Source organism: Coccinella septempunctata, chromosome 8 (genome assembly GCF_907165205.1).
Source record: "Coccinella septempunctata chromosome 8, icCocSept1.1, whole genome shotgun sequence".
In the NCBI taxonomy this organism is placed as follows: domain Eukaryota; kingdom Metazoa; phylum Arthropoda; class Insecta; order Coleoptera; family Coccinellidae; genus Coccinella; species Coccinella septempunctata.
In genome coordinates, this window is record NC_058196.1 from 12,408,743 (window position 1) to 12,434,787 (window position 26,045).

Consider the following 26,045-nt stretch of genomic DNA (forward strand, 5'->3'; position numbering starts at 1 on the left):
CCGGCAAATTGAAATGAGGCGGAGCTCTGTCGTGTTGGAAATGAATCCCACGTTGGTTGTCATTTCTTAATAAGTCAGGTAAACGATGATCAAAAAAATCTAAATAAATTTGTTAATTCAACGTACTATCGAAAAAATGTGGTCTAATCAATTCATCAAAATGGTATTAGTCGCAAGCTATATGGCAATGGCAAAAAAATTGGTTGTTAGCAAATCAGATAATATAGGTAATATAAGGGTAGTTATGAATAGAGACGAGTATGATGGTGAGGTTCTTAATATGTTGAAATATCTGAACAAAAGCTCAATGATGTTGAGAACTTGATTTTCAAAGCCACTCAAGTGAATAATGAAAAATTTCACAGTTGTAATATTGACAAGGTCGAAGAATTTCAGCATATAAATAATTATATTATATTGTAGCACCACCCTTGCCTGCATGTTATTGTACTGTTCGAGCACCGTCAATCCTAAGGATTGTGTACTTATAGTCTAAGATCCCACTGCAGAATTACTACTTTCATTACGTACACGGATGTTTTTGATATCAAATTAAAGCTAAGTTTATTTCGAATAGGATGATGTATGGCTGCCTGTAAAAAAATGGCCGCAAGTTAGGTCTGCCATCTGTTAAAATAGCGAGATATCCGAAATAAAGTAAGAGAGAGTTTGACTCATTTCGCACCATCGGGTTCTTACCCGATGTTCCGAATTATATCTACTGATATTATGGGATCTTTCACACATGTTCGCACAGTTTCGCACTGGAAAACAACCAGATTGCACTTTCGGCGGCTCTTATCGCCACGAGATTCGAGAGCTTGATGTGCCCACCGTACGGATAAAACCCGATGAATAATTTTTCATTCGGTTGTTTTCCGGTAAAAATTCGACGGTAAAAACCCGTGGTGAAAGGAATCTTAGGGTTCTCAACAGTGCATCATAATTATTCGTATATTATAACCACGTGTTGGAGCTTCTTGTACACAACGCTGTTGATATTATTTATGTAATCACACTTCGTCGGGCGCTATACGAATATTGAGAGTTCGGGCGCAATGCATATAATAGATTCTCATAAGAATAAGGTCCAAATAAATTAATATCGAAACAAAAGAATATTTTTTTTGAAAGATGATGTCTCACCAAAGACACTGGACGATTTATCATGTTCAACAAGATGCATGAGGCAAAAGAGAATGATGAAATATTCATCAAAAAAATCATATTTTGGAAATCATTAAAACAAAAGGTGCTACGGACGATTTTCGTCAATTCGATATTGCTCAATGATACTAAGTACCACTGGTTAAAGTTTAGTGCAGAGAATAAATGGTTGGCTTCTTCTGGATGGTTCCCTGAAACCAACATGATTTCTGGGAAGTTCAACTCCGATACAAATAGAAAATGTATTATGTAATTGAGCTAACACATTTTCGGATGATGAAAAAAACTCTGATTGCGACGACGATAGTGACAACTGCGATTGGGAAAGCAGCGAGGAATCGGACTTGGACAAGAAAATGTAATACACTGATATAAAATATAACTTGATTCAATAGACTCATTTTGAAGAAATATAAAAAAAATTCTTCAGATTTAATTACTTGATGAATAAATTATTTTTTATTATGAAATAAATCTCTCAAAACTTTAAGTTTTTTTCATAATATTTGTTCGATCCCCGCTTCTTTAGGTATATTTAAAATTTGCGCATATTCATTGTTGTTATCCCCTTTTTATATTTTCATATGTGTCAATATTCATTCTGAGATTAAGTGGAACCGAGAGTACATCTGCTATTGTTTTGCATAATTTGATTTTACGAAATAAATCGTTGGAAAGTTGAAGTGAAGTTTATAATTCCGCAAAATACTCCATCCGGTCCAATCGAACCGGATGCTGGAGGAATTTAGATTCCTGTGGAAGAAATTGTGGACTTCACTAACAACAACGCTACCGCTGGAAGTACTCCGAGTACTGACTCAACGCAGAAAGAGAGGCGAGATCGAGATAACCAACTTCTTCGACTTTTTGTTTACCTTCCCATATTTCGCATTCGCTGGACGGAAAGGAAATTTCTGGCTGGAAAATTCTTGATGGAATTTCATTTCATACTGTTTCCGAGCCCGGCTTCGGGGAATGGTCGACGGCGAAGGAGTGACTATTGTGGTCAGGGAGCTCTGGTACATTCTGTGAGAAAACGAATTAATTTTTATTCGTATTATTGCTTACACCGAGTTTGGTGTTACCTTGAACTATTGATTGCTCATTTGTGTTTGAACGCTCGCTGAATTAATGACATTGCTTGTGTGTTTTTTCATTCAGAACTCACTCACTTTTTTGTTCGTGAGTTATCGATTTTCATATTTCGCGTGATTTCATATGCAATTAATTAACTGTTTGAAGTGGTTTATTGCTTAGATAATTTTTTCTAGAGACTTTTCTTAATTTTTACTCTGATTTATTTTTCGCTTTAAGAAAAAACTGTTATCGGTTATAATGACTGAGCTTCTGGCTGAACAAATTTCACTGCAAGGAAGAATTGCACGTTCTTTTAGTAATTTCAAAAAAGATGGTGCTGCAAAGATGATGCTCAATAAATGTAAAACTAGATCGGATAATTTGGATAAAACTTGGACTAGGTTTGAAACAAATCATTACCTAATTATTAATGATAATTCTGATGCGATAAAGGAGTCCAGTTATATTTTGGATAAAGTTTTTGAGGAAACGGAGGAGATATATTTGGATATCAAGGCAGAGTTTAAGACATTTTTGGATTCTTTAATGAAACAAAATACTATACCGGGTGTTGCACAAGGTGTTTCGGAAGATTTCGAGAGGTTGCCACGTATTTCTATACCCAAGTTTAAAGGTGATTTCTGTCAGTGGGAATCATTTAGAGATTTATTTACATCACTGGTGATAGAAAAGCCAAATAATTCAAATGTTACTAAACTTCATCATTTGAAAACTAGTTTAGAAGGTGATGCCGCAAGAACTATCAGTTCTTTTGCCATAAGAGCGGAAAATTTTGATATTGCTTGGAAAAAACTCAATGAAAGATATGAAAACAAACGGCGATTGGTAAGTTCGCATATGCAGGCTATTTTTACTATTAAGGGTATGAAAAAAGAATCATCTTCTGAGTTGAAGCGTTTGACTTCTTCCTTGAATACACCTTTATCTGCTTTGAGATTGCTGAGTCGACCTGTTGATCATTGGGATGATTTTCTTGTTCACCACATTATTTCTTTGGTTGATTCTGAAACTCGTAAACAGTAGGAAAGACATTTAAGTGCTCTTGATAATTCATCGGAACCTCCTACATTCAAATGTTTAAGCATTTTTTTAGAAAGTCAGTTGGTCATGTTGGAGGCTCTCGAGGAAGCCAACAATAGAAATTCTCATAAGGTTGTCACCCCAAACCAAAAACATTCTTTTTCATCTCTGCCAGCAACTAATTTGCCCTCCGAAAATAATCGTTCTAATAAATGTTTACTATGCGGTGCTGATCACTTTTTCTTATATTGTAACTCCTATAAAGCTAAGACAGCCTCACGGCGAAAAGAGTTTATTGCTAAACACAAGAGATATTTCAATTGTTTATCTCGACATAATGCTAGGGAATATAAATCAACAAAGCGCTGCCAACATTGTATGGGAAAACACCACTCTTCGTTACATATGAGCGGACTAAATCATGAAAACTCATCAAGTCCATCTTCATCGCAGGAAGTATCATCAAATGCTCAAGATAAGACCGAAGTTCATGAACAAAATGCTCATTTTGCCGTGAATTCGTCTGCCAATGTTAGTAAGGTAACCCATATGGTTTTGCTGACAACTGCTGTCGTAAAAATAATTTCCGACAAGGATAAAATAGGTTTGGTGCGGGCCTTGATCGATCAAGGCTCACAGTCTTCTTTTATAACTGAGTCCTTGTTGCAAAGATTGAATCTAAGGTATGAAAGAGTTTATATTCCGATAACAGGAATTTGTGCTAAGAAAAACTATACCTGCAGAAAAATGGTTCATATCTCGTTGAAGCCCAGATTTGATTCTGAGTTCTGTGTTGAGGTAAGGGCTTTCGTTCTCCCCAAAATAGCTTCATATTCTCCTCGCTTGAATACTGATCTCAACGATTATGATCATATTCGAAATCTGAATTTGGCGGATCCCAAATTCCACTCAAACGGTTCTATCGAATTATTATTGGGCGCATCTGTTTATGCTGAAATTCTCGAGGGGACAATCATTCGTGGAAAGGTTGATGAACCTATTGCAATTAATACTAGTTTAGGATGGCTATTGTCTGGAAGCGTAGGCACTGTAGTGAACTTCAGTTTACCTTCGATTCTACACGTTTCAGAACATGAGGACATTAATGAATTATTGCAAAAATTTTGGACACAGGAAGAAATTTCTCTAGAAAACCTTCCTACGCCAAATGAAGCTGAAAGCGAGAATCATTTCCTTACAACACATTCACGAGATTCATTGGGTAGATATATGGTCCGATTGCCTTTCAAAACCGAAAATCCGAGTGGTTTGGAGTTTCCTGGTTCTTTCGAATTCGCAAGGAGAATGCTTCTCAGTCTGGAAAAGAAGTTCGAGAGTAATTTCGACTTCCGGAGATTATATATTGATTTTATGGTAGATTATGTGAAATCTGGTCATATGAGAGAAGTTAAACTCAATGAAGTTGAAAAGGTTAAATATTTTTTGCCCCATCATGGAGTTTTGAAAAATGTAGGTAATAACTTGAAGTTGAGAACGGTTTTCAATGGTTCGGCTAGAGCCTTGAATGGTTCATCCTTGAATGATACTTTGAATTCAGGTGCTAATTTGCTGCCAGATTTGTCAAGTTTGATACTTCGCTGGATGAAATACCCGCTCGTTTTCGTTACTGATGTTAAACAAATGTTTCGTCAGATCAGAGTTCATTCTGAGGATCAATTTTATCAGGCAATTTTATGGAGATTTGATCCTTCAGAAGAGATTAAAATATGGTTGCTAGAAACAGTCACTTATGGATTAATATGTAGTCCATATTTGGCAATTCGTGTTACTCGAAAATTGGCTGAGGATGAGTATCACAACTTTCCATTGGGTGCAGAAATATTGAATAGGGAAATGTTCATGGATGATGCCACTTCAGGTGGTTATACTTTGGAAGAAGCTCTCCGCAAACAAATTGAACTCATTAATTTTTGCAAAGTGGGTGGCTTCGAGTTGCATAAATGGGTGGCGAATGATGCTAGATTGCACAAAGATTTGTCTGTACCTCATGCCGAGGATGATACAGGTTTAAGCTTCAGTGTGTTAGGTCTTAAATGGAATGCCGGTGCTGATTACTTCCATTTTGATATTCAGACGCCTCCTATAATTTACGACGAGATTTTCATAACCAAAAGATTTGTTTTATCCAAGATTGCTAAATTGTTTGATCCATTGGGTTGGATAGCTCCGGTCATAATCAATTTCAAAATATTCATTCAGAAACTTTGGTTGAACAAGTTCGATTGGGACGAAGAGTTGCCTTCTGACTTAGCTAAACAATTCATTGAATGCTTCAATGATCTGGGGTGTATCAGTGAAGTGAAGATTGATAGATGGCTGGGTTACAAGCCTGGAGCCCTATCTTATGAAATTCATGGATTCGCAGATGCTTCGAAGGTTGCTTATGGGGCTGTTGTTTATCTGCGCGTTATTTATGATAATCAAGTTAATGTCCATTTGCTTCAAGCGAAAACAAAAGTAGCTCCGTTAAAACCTCTACTCACGATTCCTAGGTTGGAATTGAGTGCTGCTGTTTTACTGGTCAAGTTGGTTCGCAAAGTTTGCGACGCTATTGCCATAGAGAATTGTACTGTCAATTTATGGTCTGACTCGACTGATGTCTTATTTTGGCTACGAGATCATCCGTCTCGTTGGCCAACCTTCATCGCGAATCGTTGCTCAATAGTTCACACGGTCATGCCATCAGCTGTTTGGAGGCATGTTTCATCGTCTGTTAATCCTGCTGACTGTGCTTCAAGAGGTCTAAAGGCAAGCGATTTATGTGATTTTGAATTGTGGTGGAAGGGCCCTAAGTTTTTGAGGGAATCTTTTGAGCCATTTCAGATTCCTATCAATAGTGATCCTACTTCTGATCCAGCAATTGAAGTAAATTGCTTAGTTCATAGTGGGGAGCAAGAAGGGAAACATGGTGTTTGGAATTTAGTTGGTAGGTATTCGAATATAAACAAGTTGAATCGAGTTACTGCATTCATTTTGCGCTTCATTTCGAATTCATTGAAACGGGTTAAGTCAGCACTGTCTTTTTTCAAGTGATTGGTTCAATAGATGCGACGAGGCTGGGTCTGTCGATTTAACCTGTGATGAAATTAAAAGATCGGAATTAACCTGGATATTTCTTGTTCAACATTCTTATTATTCTAAAGAATTTGTTGAAATTTCCAAAAATAAGAGTCTATCAAAAAATAACGCCTTAACAAAATTGGATCCATTTAATAAAGATAATCTGCTAAGAGTTGGGGGTCGCCTAGAGAATTCAATGCTTGATTTTGATGAGACTCATTCGTTAATATTACCTTCAAATTGTGAATTATCTTTGTTGCTGGCTAAGAGAGCTCACTTGCGGACGATGCACGGTGGTTTAAAACTGACGTTAGCGACATTACGTCAGGAATATTGGGTAATTCGGGGTAGGCAGTTAGTAAAAAGAGTTATTAACAAATGTAACCCTTGTTTGAGATACAGAGCTAGTACAATGTATCAGAAACTGGGTAACCTCCCGAAATTTAGAGTAACGCCGAGTAAACCCTTTGCAAGGTCTGGAGTTGATTATGCCGGTCCATATTTAATAAAAGCATATTCTGGCCGTTGTCAGATATTCATGAAATGTTACATAGCTGTTTTCGTATGTCTAAGCACAAAATCAGTTCATTTGGAACTGGTTACTGGATATTCCTGCACGAATTTTCTTTCTGCATTTCGAAGATTCACTTCAAGACGCGGCTCTTGTTCCGATTTGTACAGCGACCAAGATACAACATTCGTTGGTGCTGATAGAGAGTTAAGAGATCTTTATAAAAGATCATCACCATTTGTAAACGATCTAACTAATAAATTAGTAAATGAAGGGACTAAGTGGCATTTCAACCCTCCTGCGGCTCCCCATTTCGGTGGTATTTGGGAAGCTGCAGTGAAGTCAACTAAGCATCATTTGAGGAGGGTGATTGGTGCTCATAAACTAACTTTCGAGGAATTTTATACCTTGCTCACTCAGGTAGAGGCTTGCCTCAACTCGCGACGAATCATGCCTTTGGGTGAGGACATACAACCACTTACTCCCGCTCATTTCCTCATAGGGTGTTCATCATTTTTAGTACCAGAACCCTCTTACTTGAATGAGAATGTGTCTCCTCTATTTCGCTGGAAACAGATCCAACAAATGCTTCAGCACTTTTGGAAACGGTGGTCTAGGGAATACTTGCATTCCCTACAGGTGCGTTATAAATGGAAGAATAATCAACCTGAAGCTCAAGTCGGTGATATTGTCTTGATGATTGATAATGTTACTCCGCCAGCAAAATGGCCATTAGCCGAAATTATTCAAGTTTTTCCTGGTCAGGATAAACTGACAAGAGTTGTGAAGGTGCGTACAGCAGTTTCTGAATTTATTCGACCGATAACTAAACTAGTGCTATTATCTAAATCTGATGAAAATAATTAAGCTGTGCTAGTATAAATACTTCTATAAGTGGTAGGCAATGGACAACTCAGTTTGTTATTGTATTTATTTGTGTCATTGGAATTGTATCATTTTTCCTTCGAAAAATGAAGTGGGTGGAATGTTCGATTCCCGCTTCTTTAGGTATATTTAAAATTTGCGCATATTCATTGTTGTTATCCCCTTTTTATATTTTCATATGTGTCAATATTCATTCTGAGATCAAGTGGAACCGAGAGTACATCTGCTATTGTTTTGCATAATTTGATTTTACGAAATAAATCGTTGGAAAGTTGAAGTGAAGTTTATAATTCCGCAAAATACTCCAAAATTAAACAATATTCATTACGTAATTATAATTTTGTAAATGTTAAGTCGGCTGGTATCCACCATCCTCATCTAACAAGTGGCGTTGCGAGCCATCTCTTTCTCTTTATTTCAAATATCTCGCTATTTTAACAGAAGGCAGACCTAACTTGCGGCCATTTTTTCACAGGCAGCCATACATCATCCTATTCGAAAAAAAAATTAGCTTCAATTTGATATCAAAAACATCCGTGTACGTCATGAACGTAGAAATACATCTAAATGTTACCTGCTTACACCTGGCTGCGAGGTAGTTGCGGCCGAGTGTACAACGTCAGCTATAGATTTTAGTATTCTTTACATGCATTGCTATGATGTGGATGATATTTTATTTTAAAACGGAGTGAACGAAATTTCTCTTGGAATATTGATTAACATTAATTTAATTAAAATTACTTGCGGCCACTTTTGACAGGCTGCGGTGTTATCAGTGTATTCTCCTATCCATAAACGTATGTAAAAATGTGTGTTTGTCTCTGTACGCAAGTAGACAAGTAGACAAGTAAAACAGTGCCTGCATATTAGGTGAGATGCATGTGATTGACAAAATGATAAATTTGACCAATCTGAACCATATTTGATGGTTTATGAAAAAAATGTTACGAAACTGAATTTTGAATGACAATTTCGAAAATAAAATTGACTGCTCTGTACATTTTCAATTCTATCTAGAAATAATATGGTGGCATTTTGTCTGATTCCCCACAATAAGCAGTCAATAAAAATTGGCGTGAGCACCCAAAAGGTTAACATAAAAATGTTGAGTTTCATTGAATGTTATGCCAATCTTGGTTTCTGATCATTTCGGAAATAAAGATTTAAGTTTAATTTTACGTACTTGGATATGCTTGTGATATTATGACCACATACTTGTCTTGATTGCTCCCAGGATGTCGTGACCGAATTCGAAATTTCCGTGAAAACAATCTGAAAAAAAAATATGATTTTCATAATTCGAATGAACCAAGAAGAGGTACTTCAGATTTTGCTGATGCTCAAAGCAAATAATTTTGATTTTAATTACCAACACTAGTGAAGCCAAAACGATAAACATCAAAATATTCATATTGAATTCAGTTGCAATAATTTCTAAAATTGAGCTTTCAAAATAAACTTGATACAATGATATATGCACAAACTACTCACACCGAGCTCTCGTGTCGACTGAATATTTTTATGGTTATTTCTCAAGATGAAGGTGAAGGTTTTGTCTTTTGTCCGAACGAAATGAAAATCTTTCTTCGAATCATCCCCAGGTAGTTATGTATACGTCATTCGACGAACTGAAGGGCAATTAATAATTCAAAATCAATTTTTGGGCTATTCAAAATGATATGAACTTAAAGCTATCTTTGTTTCTTAGAAAGGGCCTATTCCTTTTATTCTGCTCTTCGAAATAGCTCAATATAAATTATAAACCGGTAAAATTATTATTATATTTCACCAGTCCGAGTTATGATATTATGATTATATTTTATGTTGTGAGAGAAGGTTTATAGCCTTCGTCATAAAGGGTGAAATTGGGAAATACGAGGTAGACGGATGACGCAAAGGTGCTTCTAAACCTTATAGGTCTACCATTTTTTATAAGCAAGATATAGGATAATCCTTTCCCCACTAACTTATGTTTATATGTAACGGCTAAAAATTGGTGTAAATTTTTGTGATGGTGGGTTCGCATATTCTTTGTCCACAATGGCAATACAATAACATAAAAAATGAGTATTTTTTTCAGTTCGATCTCCAAAAAACAATAGCTAGGTTTCGAGTGAAAACAACAACTTCTATATTGTTATTTTAAAATTTCACACTCAAACTTGAGAAGAGCAGAAGAAATAAGTGAGGCAAAATGTATTCCGTGTTTCCACATGAACATGAATAACCACGTTAATATGTACAAAAGTACATATTAACGTGGGTCAAATCTAGATGTTTCGACAATGAGCAAGCACACATTTTCAAAAATGAATTGTCATGTCCAAATGATACTTTTCAGCTTCAATCCATGAAATCATCAATTATTTGTCTCGGCATACCCCCATGGGGAATAAATTATTACTATCAATGGTCAGTTCCATCATCAATTTTGAAATCCTGTATGTGTAGACATATTATCAGGACATCAGTTTACTGGGCAACATGCAGAAAATTATGGAAATAAGAAAAATTCCTCTTCCGAAAAACGCACAAATTTTTTGTTAAGACAATTTATATTCTTTCAAATAAAATACATATTCACAACTGTTCATGTACCCATAGGTACAGTGATCCTTACAAAATTATGTTCGGTAATACGAAATTTTCAAATATATTCAATAAAAAATTTTTTCTACTCATTCCCCGGAAATTAAAATATGATATGACAAACAAGGGAATCACCATTGCCAGACATTCATTTGTACCAATAGTTGACCTACAATCCTACAAATAGATATCAATTAGGGTTAATCTAAGCACACTAGAACTTGAAAATCGTCTTTTGCCGAAATAATATTATCCCTCCACTTCTGAGATTTAATCAAACTTAGCCCGAGCTTCCATTGCAAGCGTTTTCGTGCTGCTACACGCCCGCGCGAAACGAGCGTTTGTAGCCTGTACAAAACAGGCGGCGCGGCGCTACAGAGGTTATTTTTTCTGAAAATGCGATTAAAACTACGAGGAAAAATTTTTCCAATAAGGATTTAATTGTTTGAAGGAGGAAAACTGTCCTAGGTTCCTTCCTTAGTTTTGGTGGCCAAAAATGCATTTTTCGTTGTTTTTTTGGAGTCAAAGTTGAGCCAATTTCAGAGATGTTGTTGACTATCCGTAACCACGAAATGGTCTATGACGTTTTGAATCTGAAATATTAACGAAAAACTTCCCAAATTCAGGGTTCTCTAGCATGGTGCTCAGAAAAAAATATGAACGCGTGCTTTCAATCGATGTGAAATGTGAAAAATGCTTCACAACTTCTATATGCGTCACTTTCCTTTCCTCATATATAAGCTGCTTTCGAAGATTTTCCCGAGAAATCAATATGAAACAACATTTCACAGTGTTTCTGGAAATTGTCCCAACTTTGGGAGCGAAAAAGTGAGAGTGAGAAAAAGTGCACACCTGATCTCATTCGACATAGAATTCGGTCTCTATAGCTTTTCACCCAAATAGTTAGTCGATTTTTGTATTTCCTGAGGACATATGATTGGAGAACTACAAAAAACCCATTTCAGAGCACATTTCTCGGTCGCCAAATGTTCTGCTCAATTCCTTCGAAGGAAAAAACCCAGATGTTTCAATTCGGTCACTGATGAAGCCATTAAAGCAATAGAAATCTTTTATAGGCACAAAATCCTTATTGATTCTCGATTCAAACGGACTGAAATGTATGAGCTCTACAGGCGTGCACGCGCTACACACGCAACAGATCCCATTTCAGGCGTATTGCGCGAACGAGCTCGAAGCCGCTTGAAAACGCCCGCTTGAAGTCGCCTGCAGTGGACAACGTTGTATTGAAATACGTTACTGGGGATCTGTAGCGGCTTGCCGCACGTTCACGCTCGTTTCGCGTCACTTGACAGAAGCAGACCTATTCATAGCGCTGTAAAGGTGAAAGTGGAAGAGAAAGTCGAAGTGAAAGTGACCACTATCAACGCCACGGAATATTTGATTCCGTCTATGAAGTTTGTGTAGGTTCTATATGTGTATGTGTTATCGGAATTTGAATTCGTTAAAATTTTCGGAGTTGGTGTTCATCTGCCGAGACCAGGTCTTGATCGTTGATTCTGCAGAAAACGTCAGGTGAGCTTATTTTTCGAATGTTTTTAATGAGTCTTCTCATAGCGTAGAAAACTTTTGGCTTTATACCATAGTTATATTAGACTTTTTCAGTGAAGATTACTGAATATTTTATTATTTTCAAATTGTTTGATATTTTGAGAATTTTGAGTATAAAATCATGTCGGAAACCTCAGATAATGAGGCTTCCTACATGGTAGCAACCGATGCTGAAGGATTCAGCGACAGCGAACACGAGGAGCTTGTAAAGCTCAGAGAAGAAAATGGGCAGTTGAAGGATCAAATTGTCAAACTGACTGAAACTGTGTCACAGTTGGTCGGTGAGATGCGCCTCTTGAGAGAGGAAATGACCCGCAATAATATGCCTAAATCTCATACGCCGCGATCACAAAACCGGTAACAGGTTCCAAAAATAATTCCCTTGAAGGAAGTGTTTCACAACCCGAAACAAGGAAAAATGATGCGACGCTGGTTGCGAAGGCCCCAAACACGGCCCCAAACACGCCCCCATCTGAAAGCGCGCGAAAGGAAAACTCCTCTTCTGATGAGGAGCCCTCAAGAAGACAACTGGAGTGCCTAAAAGAGATAAAATTCCACCCATCACTGTGATGGCTACATCAGATTGGGTAGAAATCTCAAAAGCTCTCTATAACAAAAAATTTAGTTATAACCGGGCTACCGTAGTGAAAGACGGAATCAAGATTATAGCCACAACTGTAAATGACTACAGAAAAATAACTAAATTCTTCGACCAACTTGGAAAGGAGTACTTCACATACCAGATGGAGGAGGAAAAGAAAATTAACGCCGTCATTAGCTATCTTCCAATAGACACAGATCTGGAATTGATCAAAAAGGGATTACAGGAAATCGATGATGCTGAGGTGTCTAGAATGACATCAAATAAAACGAAAAAGCCGATACCATTATATCTGGTTAAAACGCAGAAGAAGGATATATACGACATCCAACGACTCTACAACCTCTGTATTGTAGTCGAACCAAAAAAGAAGGCAGAAAGTCCAAGCCAATGCTTCAGATGCCAAAGTTACGGACACGCACAAAATAAATGCTCCTTCTTGTGGAGATGTGTGAAGTGTTCGGGAAACCATAGCAGCAAAGATTGTGAACTCACCAGGAAAGGTGAAAAAAGAAACGTTTCATGCGTTTTATGTGGTGAAGAAGGCCATCCAGCAAGCTACAAGGGATGTAGCGAATTTGAGCTGGTGACCAGAAAGAGGAGAGCCGGCCAAAAACAAACAGAACAGAAAAAGCCGTCGAATTAAGCAACACCTTCACGAAAAGTTCTGGAAACTGTCAAAACCAATTCTGCAGAACAGAAAAAGGAAAAGAAAGTTCTGAGTCTAGGCAGAAGAAAGAGGAACAAAAGAAGACTCAACTAAAACCGACTGTAAATAGTCAACAAGAAAAAAGCGAAATATCTTAATCAGCCGAAGATTTAGATATTTTCACGGAAAAAATTTTCAAAAAGATAAATGTTGAAAATTTAAAGAGAAATGGAGAAAAGGCTTCAAGCATCATTCAGTAAACTGAATTAATGGATCTTACGGACTTTAGGAAAAAATCCTTCAAGATAATCTCGTGGAACTAAACGGGATCAACACTCGGAAAGCCGAGATAGAAAAAATAATATCAGAGAGACAACCTGATATTATAGCCCCACAGGAAACGAGAATGATAATAATAATAATAATTGTCTGGCCTGCCTGGCAGCTATCTAGTAGATGGCCTGCCAGGTAGCCATCGTAACGACGTAGACGGTGCAGCCAGCTACGCCTGCATTCCGCAGTTCCATTCCTTTATCCTCTCTCTTTCACATCCTTTATGGGGGTGCTCTTTCTGCTCCCGTTTCTCTACCCCTCACCCAAACCGAGAACGGGGAGCACAAACCCAAGGAAATGGTGATAACGAGAAGCCTCGGAAACAAGTCGCTGCCTGGGGATCGTCAGGGCATGTCTGGAGCCGGCACTGGACACGACAGCATGCGGGACGTCGGTGGCAGGATGTTGAGGAAGCGGGCTCCTGCTGCATAAGAAGCTAGAGCTCCAAAGCATTAACAGCAACCAGCGAGTCCAATTCAATTGCTGACTCGAACCGCTGAAGGTGTTGCGCAGGATATTCAGCCAGTGCTCACCCAAGCGGGGTTAGTTAGAAAGCGCATGAAGTGGACACCGTCCATGAATGAAACTATTGTGCGCATATATAACTCCATCGCGGGACTAGGGCAGAACACGAACAACTAAAGGAAAAGGCTCCATGAGGAATTCTGCAACGCCTACCCAAATCTCAATGAAACTGAACAACGAGTGGCAGACCAGTACCGCGTAATTCTGAGAAATGAACTAATACCAACGGCCCGAATCGACGCAATTAAACGAGAACTTCAGCATCCGCTAGCAATAGAGAATAACACCAACACCTCTGATGAAATTCACATGCCTGGGCAACAACACCCAGAAGACATTGATACTGAAAGTCCATCTTGCAAAGCAAATGAGCCTGAACACCAGGACGATAGGGAGGAGCTCCACCGACAAGTTGACTTTGAGATACTTTGCCGAACTGGAAGGAACAGTTCCTCTTCATCGAATAGCTCCTCCCCGACTCAATACATCCAAGAAACTGTCACTCATAATCGACATCTTGAATAAGGACGTTTTACCTGAGTACCTACAGAATGGAAGTTCATTGGAATATCTTCATCTAGTTTTTTACTGGGCAGCGCTAACGACAGCTAAAACCATAGGGGCAAAAATTCGCCGAACGAACAACGATGGTCCAAAATTACACAAATTGCATGCGCCACCATGGCAGAAACGTCTTCAACACAAAACAGAGAGACTAAGAAGAGACATTGGACGACTGACGGAGTACTTGAACGGGAATCGCGGAAGAAAGGTTGTGAAAGCTGCCAAAGAAATCATGGATAGAAACAGAACACACACAGAACGAGAGACGGAGAATTCTACAGCTCACCACTGCCTCGACACTCTGAAGCAAAAGTTAAGTCTGTATGCAGAACGCCTGAGGAGATATAAAAGCAATTATTTTTTATTATTATTATTATTATTTATTTAAATAAGAGTAGAGGAATACTCCTATAAACTACCTATAAACTCACATAAAAACTAAATTTAAATTGAACTCCTGAAGATTGAAAACAAAAAGAAAAAAAAAATTGTAGAAACACCGTCATCACGACGAGGTCACCCATCTGTCAAAACTGTTCTTGAATCCATTCACTGAAGACGATTCTACGACGGTTTCAGGCAAGGAGTTCCAAACATTGAACACTCGGTTTGACAGAAACATTTGCCTCTGGGTAGTCCTGAATTTTTCCTTCGCGAGCTTAAATCCATGGCCCCGTAAATTGTTCGTGTTCATACGGTACATATTCATAATATCCGGACCAAAGTGACCATGGACCGCTCTGTAGGAGAATATTAAGTCGCCTCTCGCACGTCGTTGTTCAAATGTGGGCATATCGAGTACACTCAACCTTGTTACATAGTCAGGTCTCCTAACACCGTAGGGAATTCTGGTGCACCATCTCTGAACAGACTCCAACCCATCCACCTCGCCTTGCAAAGAAGTCCACCAAGCCGGACCATGATACTCCATTATCGGCCGAATATAAGATTTATAAATCATGCCCCAGGAGACAACATCAGTGTTTGGGAATGCTTTGCTGAAGAGGTAGATCAACTGTCTCGCCTTTGTTGATACTGACGCGATGTGGTCCGACCAGCTCAAATCTATATGTCACACGCTATAGTCACACCGAGATCCAAGTGGCGAGTCACTGTGCCAAGTCTTACCCCATCGATGTAATAGGGGGCCCGAGGGTTGTTCTTTGCTATGTGCATAACACAGCATTTGTTCAAATTCAGGGGCATCATCCACCTCCGGAACCAACTGCTTAGATCATCGAGATCCTGCTGAATAAACCGTGAATTGATTGAGCGATTGAAAATCTTCGTGTCATCAGCGAAGAGTGCACATTTAGATCTAATTGATGCAGGTAAATCGGCTGTATATAAAATAAAAAGAAGTGGGCCCAGAACCGAGCCTTGTGGGACACCACTCTTAACAGTTTTCGCGGACGTAGACAGATCTCGAAAAAGAGACAATAATTCATTCGAAAAATCGGAAGAAACTTTCTACCGGTCACTCACATCGTCTGATGTAGAAAATGGAAAGTTACCACCAAAGAAAGCCATAGAACAATTCTGGACCGAACAATTATCAACGAAACCTTAGTTCAATGGAGATACCGGATGGATTGAAGATGAAAAATCTGAAGCTATAAAATATTAGCCGATGCAGCATGACAAGATCACAATTGAAGAAGTAAAATCAGCTATCAGAGGACTACACAACTGGAAAGCACCTGAGCCTGATGGATTACAGTGGACACCCGGGCTCAGAGACAACAACAGCGTTGGTTGTCTCTGTCCGGGCCCAATTTAACCCTTTCCAGCCCAATGATGCCATATGGCATCATTGGATTAACAGTGTACATTTCATTAAAACAGAAAGCTATTCCACAATGAGCTCTGTATGATTTGGATCTATCGTAGATGACATTACCAAAAATTTGGGTCAGTTACAGAAGTTTGATGAGAATGAATTTCATTTTTGTTCAGTCGGCAATACGGTTCGCCAAAAGCCACGTGCATAAGTGATTATTATTAATTTTTTTTCTGTTATTATCACCCAAAATTCGGCCATATCTGTGTAAACAGTAAAGTTGCCCTATGACTAAAGGAGATAAAAGTTGTTTCACCCCATTTCATGTAAATAAATTACTGAGTTACTGAGGATCTGTAGAGGCTTGCCGCACGTTCACGCTCGTTTTGCGTAAGCGCGTAGCCGCTTGAATATGCTTCCAGTGGACAGCCGGGCTGAAATGGGATCTGTAGCGAGTGTAGCGCGTGCACGCCCGTTGAGCTCATCCATTTCAGTCCGGTTAAATTGAGATTCAATAAGGATTTTATGCCTATAAAAGATTTCCATTGTTTTAATGGCTTCATCAGTCATTCAGGGTTAATTCAAGCACATCAGAACTTGAAAATGTCCGTCTGTTGCCGAAATAATATTACCCCTCCACTTCTAAGAATTCATTAAACATAGCCCAAGCTTCCATTGGAAGCGTTTTCATTCCGAGTCAATCGCTTGACAGGAGAAGACGTGCTACAGTGCTCCTAGTGCTATAAAAGAGAAAGCGGACGAGAAAGTCACAGTGCCGTAAAAGTGAAAGCGGAGGTAAAAGTGCCCACTAACAAAGCTACGGAATATTTGATTCTGTCTGTGGAGTTGTGTAGGTTCTATATTTGTTATCGGAATTTTAATTCGTTAAAATTTTCAAAGTTGGTGTTCATCCTAAGTGTCCAGAGGATTTTTTTCTCGTTGGTACTGCAGAAAATATCAGGTGAGCTTATTTTTCGTATCTTTCTTTCTGATTTTTCTCATAGCGTGAAAAATTTTTGATGAGTCGTTTTGTTTTTATGCATGAGATACATTTTTCTTTTTTTTTGTCTTGAAAAATTTTATTTCCAATTTCTTTGAGTAGCAAAGTAATTATTAATTAGATTCTAAAATGTCTGACCATTCGGACTGCGATTCCGTAATGAAAGAAGACGCGCCAGAAATCGCTAATGTCGTGTCCGAACACGATATTTTGAGAGAGGAGAACGCAAGTTTGAAAGCGAGGGTGAATGAGTTAGATAGATGCGTATCTAGCTTAGTTGCTGAGATTAAAAATCTCAGGGAGAGGCTCGAGTTGCAGGAGGGAAATAAGGAAAGTCCTTATTCCAAAGCACTCAAAAAGAACATTATTTTGAAAAATGTCCAAGAAGTGAACTTACCGGTTCAAAAACAGAAGATGGAGGTGGTCAAAACCCCTCAAACCAAAATTTCCCCACCCGCCAAAAGAGTGAGAAAGGATAGCTCCTCGTCCAATGAAGATACAAACAAGAAAAGAGTCTTGGAAACCCCAGCCCAAGAGAAAACCACTCCAGTGGAGAGAAAAGAAAAAATCCCCCCAGTTACCCTGAGAGGTACGTCCGAATGGACGTCAATTTCCAACGCGTTAATGCGAAACGGAATAAATTACAGCAGAGCGACTACTGTGAAGGACGGAATTAGGGTCGTCCCACAAACCCCACAAGATCATCGAAGGATGACTGAATTCCTCCACAAAATCAACAGAGAGTTTCACACTCTCCAACGAGAAGAGAAGAAGAAAATTTACGCGGTAGTGAGATACCTACCGCTGGATGCAGATATCCCGACGATCCTTGACGACCTCAAGGATCAAGGTATCGTCGATGCTGAGGTCATAAGGATGACCTCAAATAAAACAAAAAATCCGATGCCCTTATTGCTGGTTAAAACCCAGAATAAGGGTATCTTCGAGGTAAGAAGGCTCTACAACATGAACTGTGTTGTTGAACCTAAGAGAAGGACGACCGGGCCTGGACAATGTTACCGCTGTCAGCGATATGGACATGCCCAAAGTAAGTGCACTTTTCCATGGAGGTGCGTGAAATGCTCCGGTAATCACAGCTCCAAAGAGTGTACGCTTACCAGGGAGAACGAGGAGCGAAATGCCTCTTGTGTTCTCTGTGGAGAGCAAGGACATCCAGCCAGCTACAAGGGATGTAGCGAATGGAAATTGGTCACTAAAAAGACCAAGAGATCGCCAAGATCGAACCAGACCAGCTCGAGGCCAACACAAAATACACCGAGGCCATCCCCAAACTCTTCGGAAGTGAAGAAACCCCAGGAAACTGCAACCAGAGCAGTCAGAGAGACGAAGAAACCAGAGAAAAAGACGGAAAAGGCAAAAACCGTCAAAAAAGCCGAAACCAGAAAAGGAATTTCTGGAATCACTGAGGAACTGGATAAGTTCACGAAAAACCTCCTCAGCACGATGATGCAGAATCTGGAGAAAGAGATTGAGAAGAAGATGCAGCAAATTATTAAGAATATTTAATGGCTGACACGACGATAAAGAACAATCTCATAATCGTCTCTTGGAACGTCGAAGGATTGAGAGCCCGCAGATCAGAATTCGAAGAACTGATTGAAGAGAAGAGACCGGATGTCATAGCTCTCCAAGAAACGAGACTTAACCCCAACGTTCGGATAGCATTTCCCAATTACGATATTTACAGAAATGATAGACCTAACAGCACAGGTGGCGTTGCTATACTGGCTAGAAGGAATATGGATCACCATTTCGACCAAATATTCAATGGACAAGAAGTAGAAGCAATATCGATTATTGTGAATACTAATCGAGGGCAAGTGAAGATTATTTCAACTTATAAATCACCGGATAAGGACATGCTGGAAGAGGATCTAAAAATGCTACTAGAAGGAAGACACCCGAAAATCATAATTGGTGATCTTAACTGCAAATCGCAGGAATGGAACAGTAGGGTGGAAAATACAAACGGGAGAAGACTGAAGATTTATGCTGAAAAACTTAATGGAGTTGTGATAGGACCAGATATACCGACCTACATACCAAGAGTAAATGGACTACCCAATGTACTGGACATTGTCGTAATGAAAGACATCACTGAAGAAATCAGCATTGATACAATAGAAGACGGAACTTCAGACCACAATGCCATAGAATTCATAGTGGGACATGGCCCAAGAAACGAAGAAGAGACACAAACCAAGGATCGCACAGACTGGGAGAAATAAAAGAATTTACTTCAGGAGAAAATCAGGGAAATTCCCCAAATAAACACCCAGGATGAATTAGATGAAGCAGTTGAAAAATTGGAAAATCAAATAAAAGAAGCTTATGAAGAAAGCACCAAGAGAATAAGGAAACCAATTCCGAAACATTCACATGGAGATACGCCAAGGGATATAAAGGAACTTATAAAAAAGAACAGAAGACTCAGGAAAATCTACAGAACAACAAAAAGAGAAGAAGACAAGAAGAAACTGGATAAGCATAGTCAGATATTGAAAAATGCTTTAACAGAACTGCGTAATAACAGATGGCACCAGAGATTAAGGGAACTGAATACAATAGATCACTCGGCTTGGAAAATGCAAAAACGCTTACGACGAGAACAGACAGTTATACCTCCACTGCATGGAGCAAACGGAATGGTATATACGAGACTTGAAAAAGCCGAAGCACTTGCCGACTCAATTGAGAGAGAAGCCTGAATAAATTACAGAAATGATGATGACAATGAAGATCTAGAAGAAGAAGTGGAGGCAAACGAAGAACTGATGATGGAACCACCGGAAACCGAAATCATTCCAAAACCGGCTTCACCAACAGAAATCAAAGAGATCATAATGAAACTGAAAAACCGGAAAGCACCGGGAGAAGAAAGGATAACGAATTATATGTTGAAGAAATTGCCTAGAAAAGGAATAGCAGCCTTGACGAATATAACAAACGGAGTGATGAGGACCGAATACTATCCAAAGAGATGGAAAACTGCAGAAATGATAGTTTCCAACAAGCCTGGAAAGGAACGGAAATTTCCTCAAAATTATAGACCAATCAGCCTACTATCAGCACTAGGAAAAGTCGTCGAGAGGGTTATCGCCAAAAGGCTGAATGAGGAAACAGAAATGTTGAAGATAATCCCACCCGAACAATTTGGATTTCGACGAGAACACTCGACTGAACTCCAATTACTACGGCTCATAGAATACGTCACCGAAGGAATGCAGACCAAACAGGCCACAGGATTAGTTCTGATGGATATTGAGAGAGCTTTTGATAGAGTACGTCACGAAGGCCTAATCTACAAGATGAAAAAAGCAGGATATACGACCAAGCTATGCAAGATTATAAGGAACTATCTGAGGAATAGAAACTTTTATGTGAAGATAGATGGAGCAACCTCTCAAACCAGACAATTGGAAGCGAGAGTGCCTCAAGGATCGGTACTTGGACCTCTGCTTTACGTAATATACGTTTATGATATCCCGAAGAATGCTAGGAATATGCTCAACTTGTACGCAGATGACACAGGATTAGCGTTCAGACATCGACGCCCAGAGATCATACACCGGAGACTGCAGGAAGCCATAGATGAATTACTCAAATGGTGCATCAAATGGAAAATCCAAATCAATGGAAGAAAGACTCAAGCAATATTACTGCAAAAGAGAAGATTGAGGATGGAAGAAAACGTTGAAGTTGATGGACAAGAGGTTGAATGGAAAAATGAAGCAACATACCTAGGAGTGACGCTTGACAGAGGACTTACATGGAAAAACCACATCAAATGTGCTGTTGATAAAACAAAAGCCGCAATGAGTAAACTTTATCCACTCATAGGCAGAAGAAGTCATATGAATAAGAACATCAAGTTGACGATGATTAAAACTATTGCGCGACCACAACTCACATATGGATCGGCGGCATGGGGCTTCGCAGCCAAGACCCACATCAAGAGAATACAGGCCACTGAGAATAAACTCCTTAGAATGGCGATGGACGTACCCTGGTTTGTTAGGAACAAACAAATCTACAAGGACTTGGAATGGGAACCAGTTACAGAATTTATGAAGAGAAAGGCGGAAAGGATATTCGACAAAGCCAAACAACATCCAAATGAGGAACTACGAAGATTAGTCGACTACGATCCAACAGAAGAAGCTAGAAGGTCAAGAACCTACCACCGAAGACCGAGAGATCAGTTAAGGATTTAAATGTAACCAAAGAAGAGCTTAACCTATAAAAGCTATAGGCAGCATACAACTATCAACACGACTATGATCGTGTGAGAGTCCAGAAACCATAAGAGTCAACTGGTTAATAGGCAAAATGCCCGGAACCTATGAAGAAGCAGTTAAGGGTTTTTAGTGGGTCTCGAGCTCAGAGAGTGAGAATCCCCACACTGTTCCCCCTCAGCAGAGGATGTGTTCGTCTGTTTGCAGATTTTCCCCCTGCTACACCAAAAAAAAAAATGGAAGCGTTTTCGTGCGACTACACGCCCGCGCGAAATGAGCTTTTGTAGCTGGTACAAAGCAGGCAGAGCGGCGCTACAGTTATCTACTGGAGGCGGCTTCGTGCGTTCAATTCAGTGTTGGAGCCGATGCAACGATGACGTAAGGTTCGTTCTCCATGCAGTATTACTTGTGGTTTGTAATGGCTGCAATTTTCATAGCCAAATCAGATCGAGAATTCAACCATTTCCACTGTCAACCGAAGAACGGACCTTATATATTTCCCAACTACTACTGGATGAACCGAATTTTATTTTTACTGACAATGCGAGAGAGAGGGAGAAATTAGCTTTTTTGATTCCATCAAATGGCTATCGACCGAAGTCTTCCTGCCAGTTAAGTACATATATGTGTATCATGAGTATTCTATAAAAAGAAATTAAATGAGATATCTATTGTAAAAATAACAGGTGCTCAAAAAGTGAAAGTGGTATTTTTTTGGCCTTAGGTCTACTCTCTGCTTTAAAGCGATGTATCAGTGGTACTATTATGTTCTTGTTAGTCTGCTTACTATTATATTTCTGTCCTAGTCTTTGTATTCTTGTCAATATTGGTTCTACCTAAGTTGACTTCTATAATAATTGGTTAGGAGAATTGTGATAAGGGTTGTTGGGGTGTTTAATTTTAGTGATTTTCCTCAACCTTTTTCTTTCTGCTACTTCTAGAATGTTCAGAGTTGATTTCGAAGTGTTCAAGAATATTGTGTTTCCATACTCTAGCAGGAGCCTACATATCTTCTTGTAAATTGAGCTGGCAACCTTCACAGTAATACCCAAGTTTTTGTATGTGAGTTATCTAACGTGTCTGGTTCTCGTGATGGCTGTGATTTTTCTAGATTTTTGAGGTATGTGTGCTTTGAAGCTGAGGTTATTGTCAATGTGTACTCCCAAGTACTTGCAGATATTTGTAGCGTGTATTGTGTTGTCATTTATTTTGATATGTGGAGAGTTTATCTTCTTTATTTTGTGATTAAATATGACAAGCTTCGATTTTAATGGATTTGGCTGTATTCTCCAACGTCGCATCCATGCCACTGTAACATCTGTAAGTTTTTGGAGTTTCTCCATATATTGCGATGTTGTATTTTCCTGGGTGATGAGTGCTGTATCGTCGGCAAATTGTAACATATATGCTTGCTTTTTCATTCGGTATTCTGTTGAATTTCCATTATTGTATATGTCATAACAAAATAGATTGTAAAGGATTGGGGAGATCGTTGTGGGAGGCCCTGCTGTGGAGTGAATGGGGATGATTTTTCTTTTTTCACTTGAACTAGAATTTTTCTTTCAGTTAGGAATTGGTTGATTAGTTTTAGAAGGTAACCTGCGCATTTTAGTTGATGAAGTTTATGTATCAGTCCGGCATGCCATACACTATCAAACGCTTTTTTTATATCAATAAACAAAACTGCAGATTTTTTTCCCTTCTTTTTGTTACATTGTATGTTTGTTGTGAGAATTGTTAGGGGGTGGATGGTAGATGTTTTAAATCCAAATTGGTATGTAGGAATGGATTTCCTTAATAATTCATTGATTTTTTCTTCCAAAATTTTTTCAAAGTTTTTACCCAATACAGAGAGCAGCGTTATAGGTCTGTAATTAACCATTTCAGCATAGACAACCTGCATTTCAGAGTGATCTGTTTTTGCCTTTCGAATAGTTATAAGAATACCTTCTTTCCTTTCTTTGGGAAAATAGCAGTTATTAATGCAATAGTTATATATTCTAATTATTTCTTGGTGTATGGTAGAGTCCAGTTTTCTTAGTACTCTTCTAGGTACGTTGTCGAAACCGAGATTTGTACATTTTTCATGATGTAGGGATTTGTAGTATTCATTTTCTTCTATTAGTTGGACTGCAATACCTATCTGGGTAGATCTGGGGAAAAATGTTGTGATACCAGTATTCAATCCTCTGTTTATGATTCTCATCAAATTCTTCGTTGGATGATTTCTTGAATGATTCCTGAAAATGATATGCGTCTGTGATCTCTTTGTCTGTTATTGAAGTCTTTCCGTTCACTTGGATTGGGTTTGTGAGGTTATGAGTGTTATATTTGGTCAGTTTTTTAATCGTTCTTCAATATGTTCATCCTTTTTGTTCTTCTATTTCTTGGCATGCTTTTAAGTAATTGTGTGCTCTGTACTGTAGTATTAAATTGTGGACATCTTTGTTGAGGTTGTTGATTATTATTTTGAGTCTTGGTTCATTGTGCGTTCGATATTCACGGTAGAGTTGTTTTTTTCAATCTTATCAGTTTTAAGATGAAAGGTGGAAGAGTTTGAGAGAATTTTTTTTTTAATTCTGGGGTCTGCTCTGCTATATTTTTCGATAGACAGTTATGAAATTATGATATACAGGGTGTCTCAATTTCGAGTTTCTGGAGAACTAAATATATTTGAAATCTGAAAATTGGGATTATGATATTTTTCGAAGTTCTCTACAGAGCTGAAATATTTTCGAAGCCCAAAAACTTCCGCTTATACAGGAAGGGAAAATAAATTCGACGAAAAAATTTTTCTGGACAGAAAGTCAAAGAAATGGTGGCATCGCATTTTTTGGTATTTACTCGATGTTTCTGTCCTAAACGCATATATAATCTTCAAGATAAGGTCAAGTGAAGACAATATGGGTAAAACCATGAAATTAAAAGATTTTAAAATTGCCGTTATTTTGGGACTTATTGGGGCCGAAGAAAACACTCCCAAGACGAAGTGGACTTCTGGTTTGACTTCGTTCAAAGTTATCGTTCCACAAGAAATCAGGTATGACTCTTGTACCCATATGCCTGTTCATGGTACATCCAGAAGGTGTGCACTGTGTAGTACAACAGCAGTACCCCATAAAACAAGGTGGATGTGCTCTCGGTAAGTGACATTAGAAGCATATATATATAAAATAATAAAATTTTTTTGTTTAATTTTCAGATGCAATGTCGGACTATGTTTAACCGAAAAAAAAAATTGTTTCCTAGACAGCCATAGAAAATGAAATTTCATCTGCTGAAGCGCTTATTTTAGAGTTTTTTTGTTCAGTTTTTATTATTCTACAGAGTTTATTGTTACCTTTTCTGCCTACTGGTTTCACTGTGAAATCTCATCATAAAACCACTGTTGGAAAAAAATATATAAGTTTTTGTTTAAAAATGACTAAATTAGTTCCCCCTTAACCATGTTTAAACAGAGAAAATAATGGAAGACTTTTAAAAGTATATGCCGGCGTTAAAGGGTTAAGAATGTTGGTGGAGTGTCAATCCTAACAAAGTCGGAATTTCTTTAAAAATTATTGAGCTGAGTCTTCCTTTTGGAGTCCCCTAATATATTGCAATATTTGTATTGTGAGGCTTTAACAAATAAGTTCTCTTCTATAAGTCTGCTCAAAGGGTGTAAAAAAACCAAAAATGCATGTATTTTATCTTCCTCAAAGGGAATTGTGAAATGAGAACATCATTCCATGGATTAGTAAATTTGGCGGATTGCTTTTGCCTATTTGTACTGACTCCTGTGCCACGATCAGAGCCCCTTCTCGTATATTTTGGTTTGGAGTGGTTCCATGTTTCCATATGGGTCTCCAATTTGTAAAGGTGAATCTGTTTTCTTTATTCATTTCGGACTCAACAAACATCGCACAGTTTAATTTATTTTTCTCTATATAATATCATAAAACTCCTCTTTTGTTTTCTAAGCTATTTATATTTGAATAGACTATTTTAATCATTGATTGTCCGAAGAAGTTGTGTTCCTTCAGATGGTTCAATATCAACAGTTCCTAATTCTTCTTCTAGATCAACCATCAGCACATAAAGTCGGTTTCCCACAAAAGTTGGTATGATGTTTATTCTGTAGATTTCTGTAAATCGTTTTTTTTAGGTTTTGTATCAGAGTTTGTCTATCAGTGTTTTTCGGTTTGTTCAATTTTTGGATGTATGTCATGGATTGTGACGTTTTGATGGATTCGGCTAGTTGTTCTACATTCATCTATCTCTGCACTTTTCTTATTTATTGAACGTATTTTCACATTGGGTATACCCTCAATAGGTTTGAGTGGTCGTTTGAGGCATTTTGTTGAACATGGGACATGATCTGTGGAGTTACATGCCATACACTTTGGTGGAAGATCTGTTGTGCATTGAGAATCGTTGT

General features: G+C 38.4%; 3 protein-coding genes across 3 annotated transcripts; 2 read left to right on the forward strand and 1 right to left on the reverse strand.

Annotated features, from left to right (window-relative positions):
* The first annotated feature begins 2,502 nt into the window (after window positions 1–2,502).
* LOC123318300 lies at window positions 2,503–7,418 on the forward strand. Its single transcript, XM_044904919.1, has 4 exons — window positions 2,503–3,090; window positions 3,739–6,236; window positions 7,021–7,297; window positions 7,398–7,418. Exons 1-4 carry the CDS (start codon window positions 2,503–2,505, stop codon window positions 7,416–7,418), a joined length of 3,384 nt encoding a protein of 1,127 aa, XP_044760854.1.
* A 7,679-nt stretch (window positions 7,419–15,097) lies between these two features.
* LOC123318301 lies at window positions 15,098–15,523 on the reverse strand. Its single transcript, XM_044904920.1, has one exon. The coding sequence runs from the start codon at window positions 15,521–15,523 to the stop codon at window positions 15,098–15,100; it is 426 nt and encodes a 141-aa protein (XP_044760855.1).
* An 8,906-nt stretch (window positions 15,524–24,429) lies between these two features.
* Window positions 24,430–24,992, forward strand: LOC123319357. Its single transcript, XM_044906275.1, has 2 exons — window positions 24,430–24,770; window positions 24,831–24,992. The coding sequence occupies exons 1-2, from the start codon at window positions 24,532–24,534 to the stop codon at window positions 24,892–24,894; spliced, it is 303 nt and encodes a 100-aa protein (XP_044762210.1). The 5' UTR covers window positions 24,430–24,531; the 3' UTR covers window positions 24,895–24,992.
* The last annotated feature ends 1,053 nt before the right edge of the window (window positions 24,993–26,045 follow it).

Coding starts and splice junctions, on each gene's coding strand:
- LOC123318300 (XM_044904919.1), top strand. CDS start 2,503: ATGACTGAGCTTCTGGCTGAACAAATTTCACTGCAAGGAAGAATTGCA. Junction 6,237..7,020: donor GTTTGGAATTTAGTTGGTAG/GTATTCGAATAT, acceptor ATTCACTTCAAG/ACGCGGCTCTTGTTCCGATT. Junction 7,298..7,397: donor TTTATACCTTGCTCACTCAG/GTAGAGGCTTGC, acceptor CATCATTTTTAG/TACCAGAACCCTCTTACTTG.
- LOC123318301 (XM_044904920.1), bottom strand. CDS start 15,523: ATGGAGTATCATGGTCCGGCTTGGTGGACTTCTTTGCAAGGCGAGGTG.
- LOC123319357 (XM_044906275.1), top strand. CDS start 24,532: ATGGGTAAAACCATGAAATTAAAAGATTTTAAAATTGCCGTTATTTTG. Junction 24,771..24,830: donor ACAAGGTGGATGTGCTCTCG/GTAAGTGACATT, acceptor TTTAATTTTCAG/ATGCAATGTCGGACTATGTT.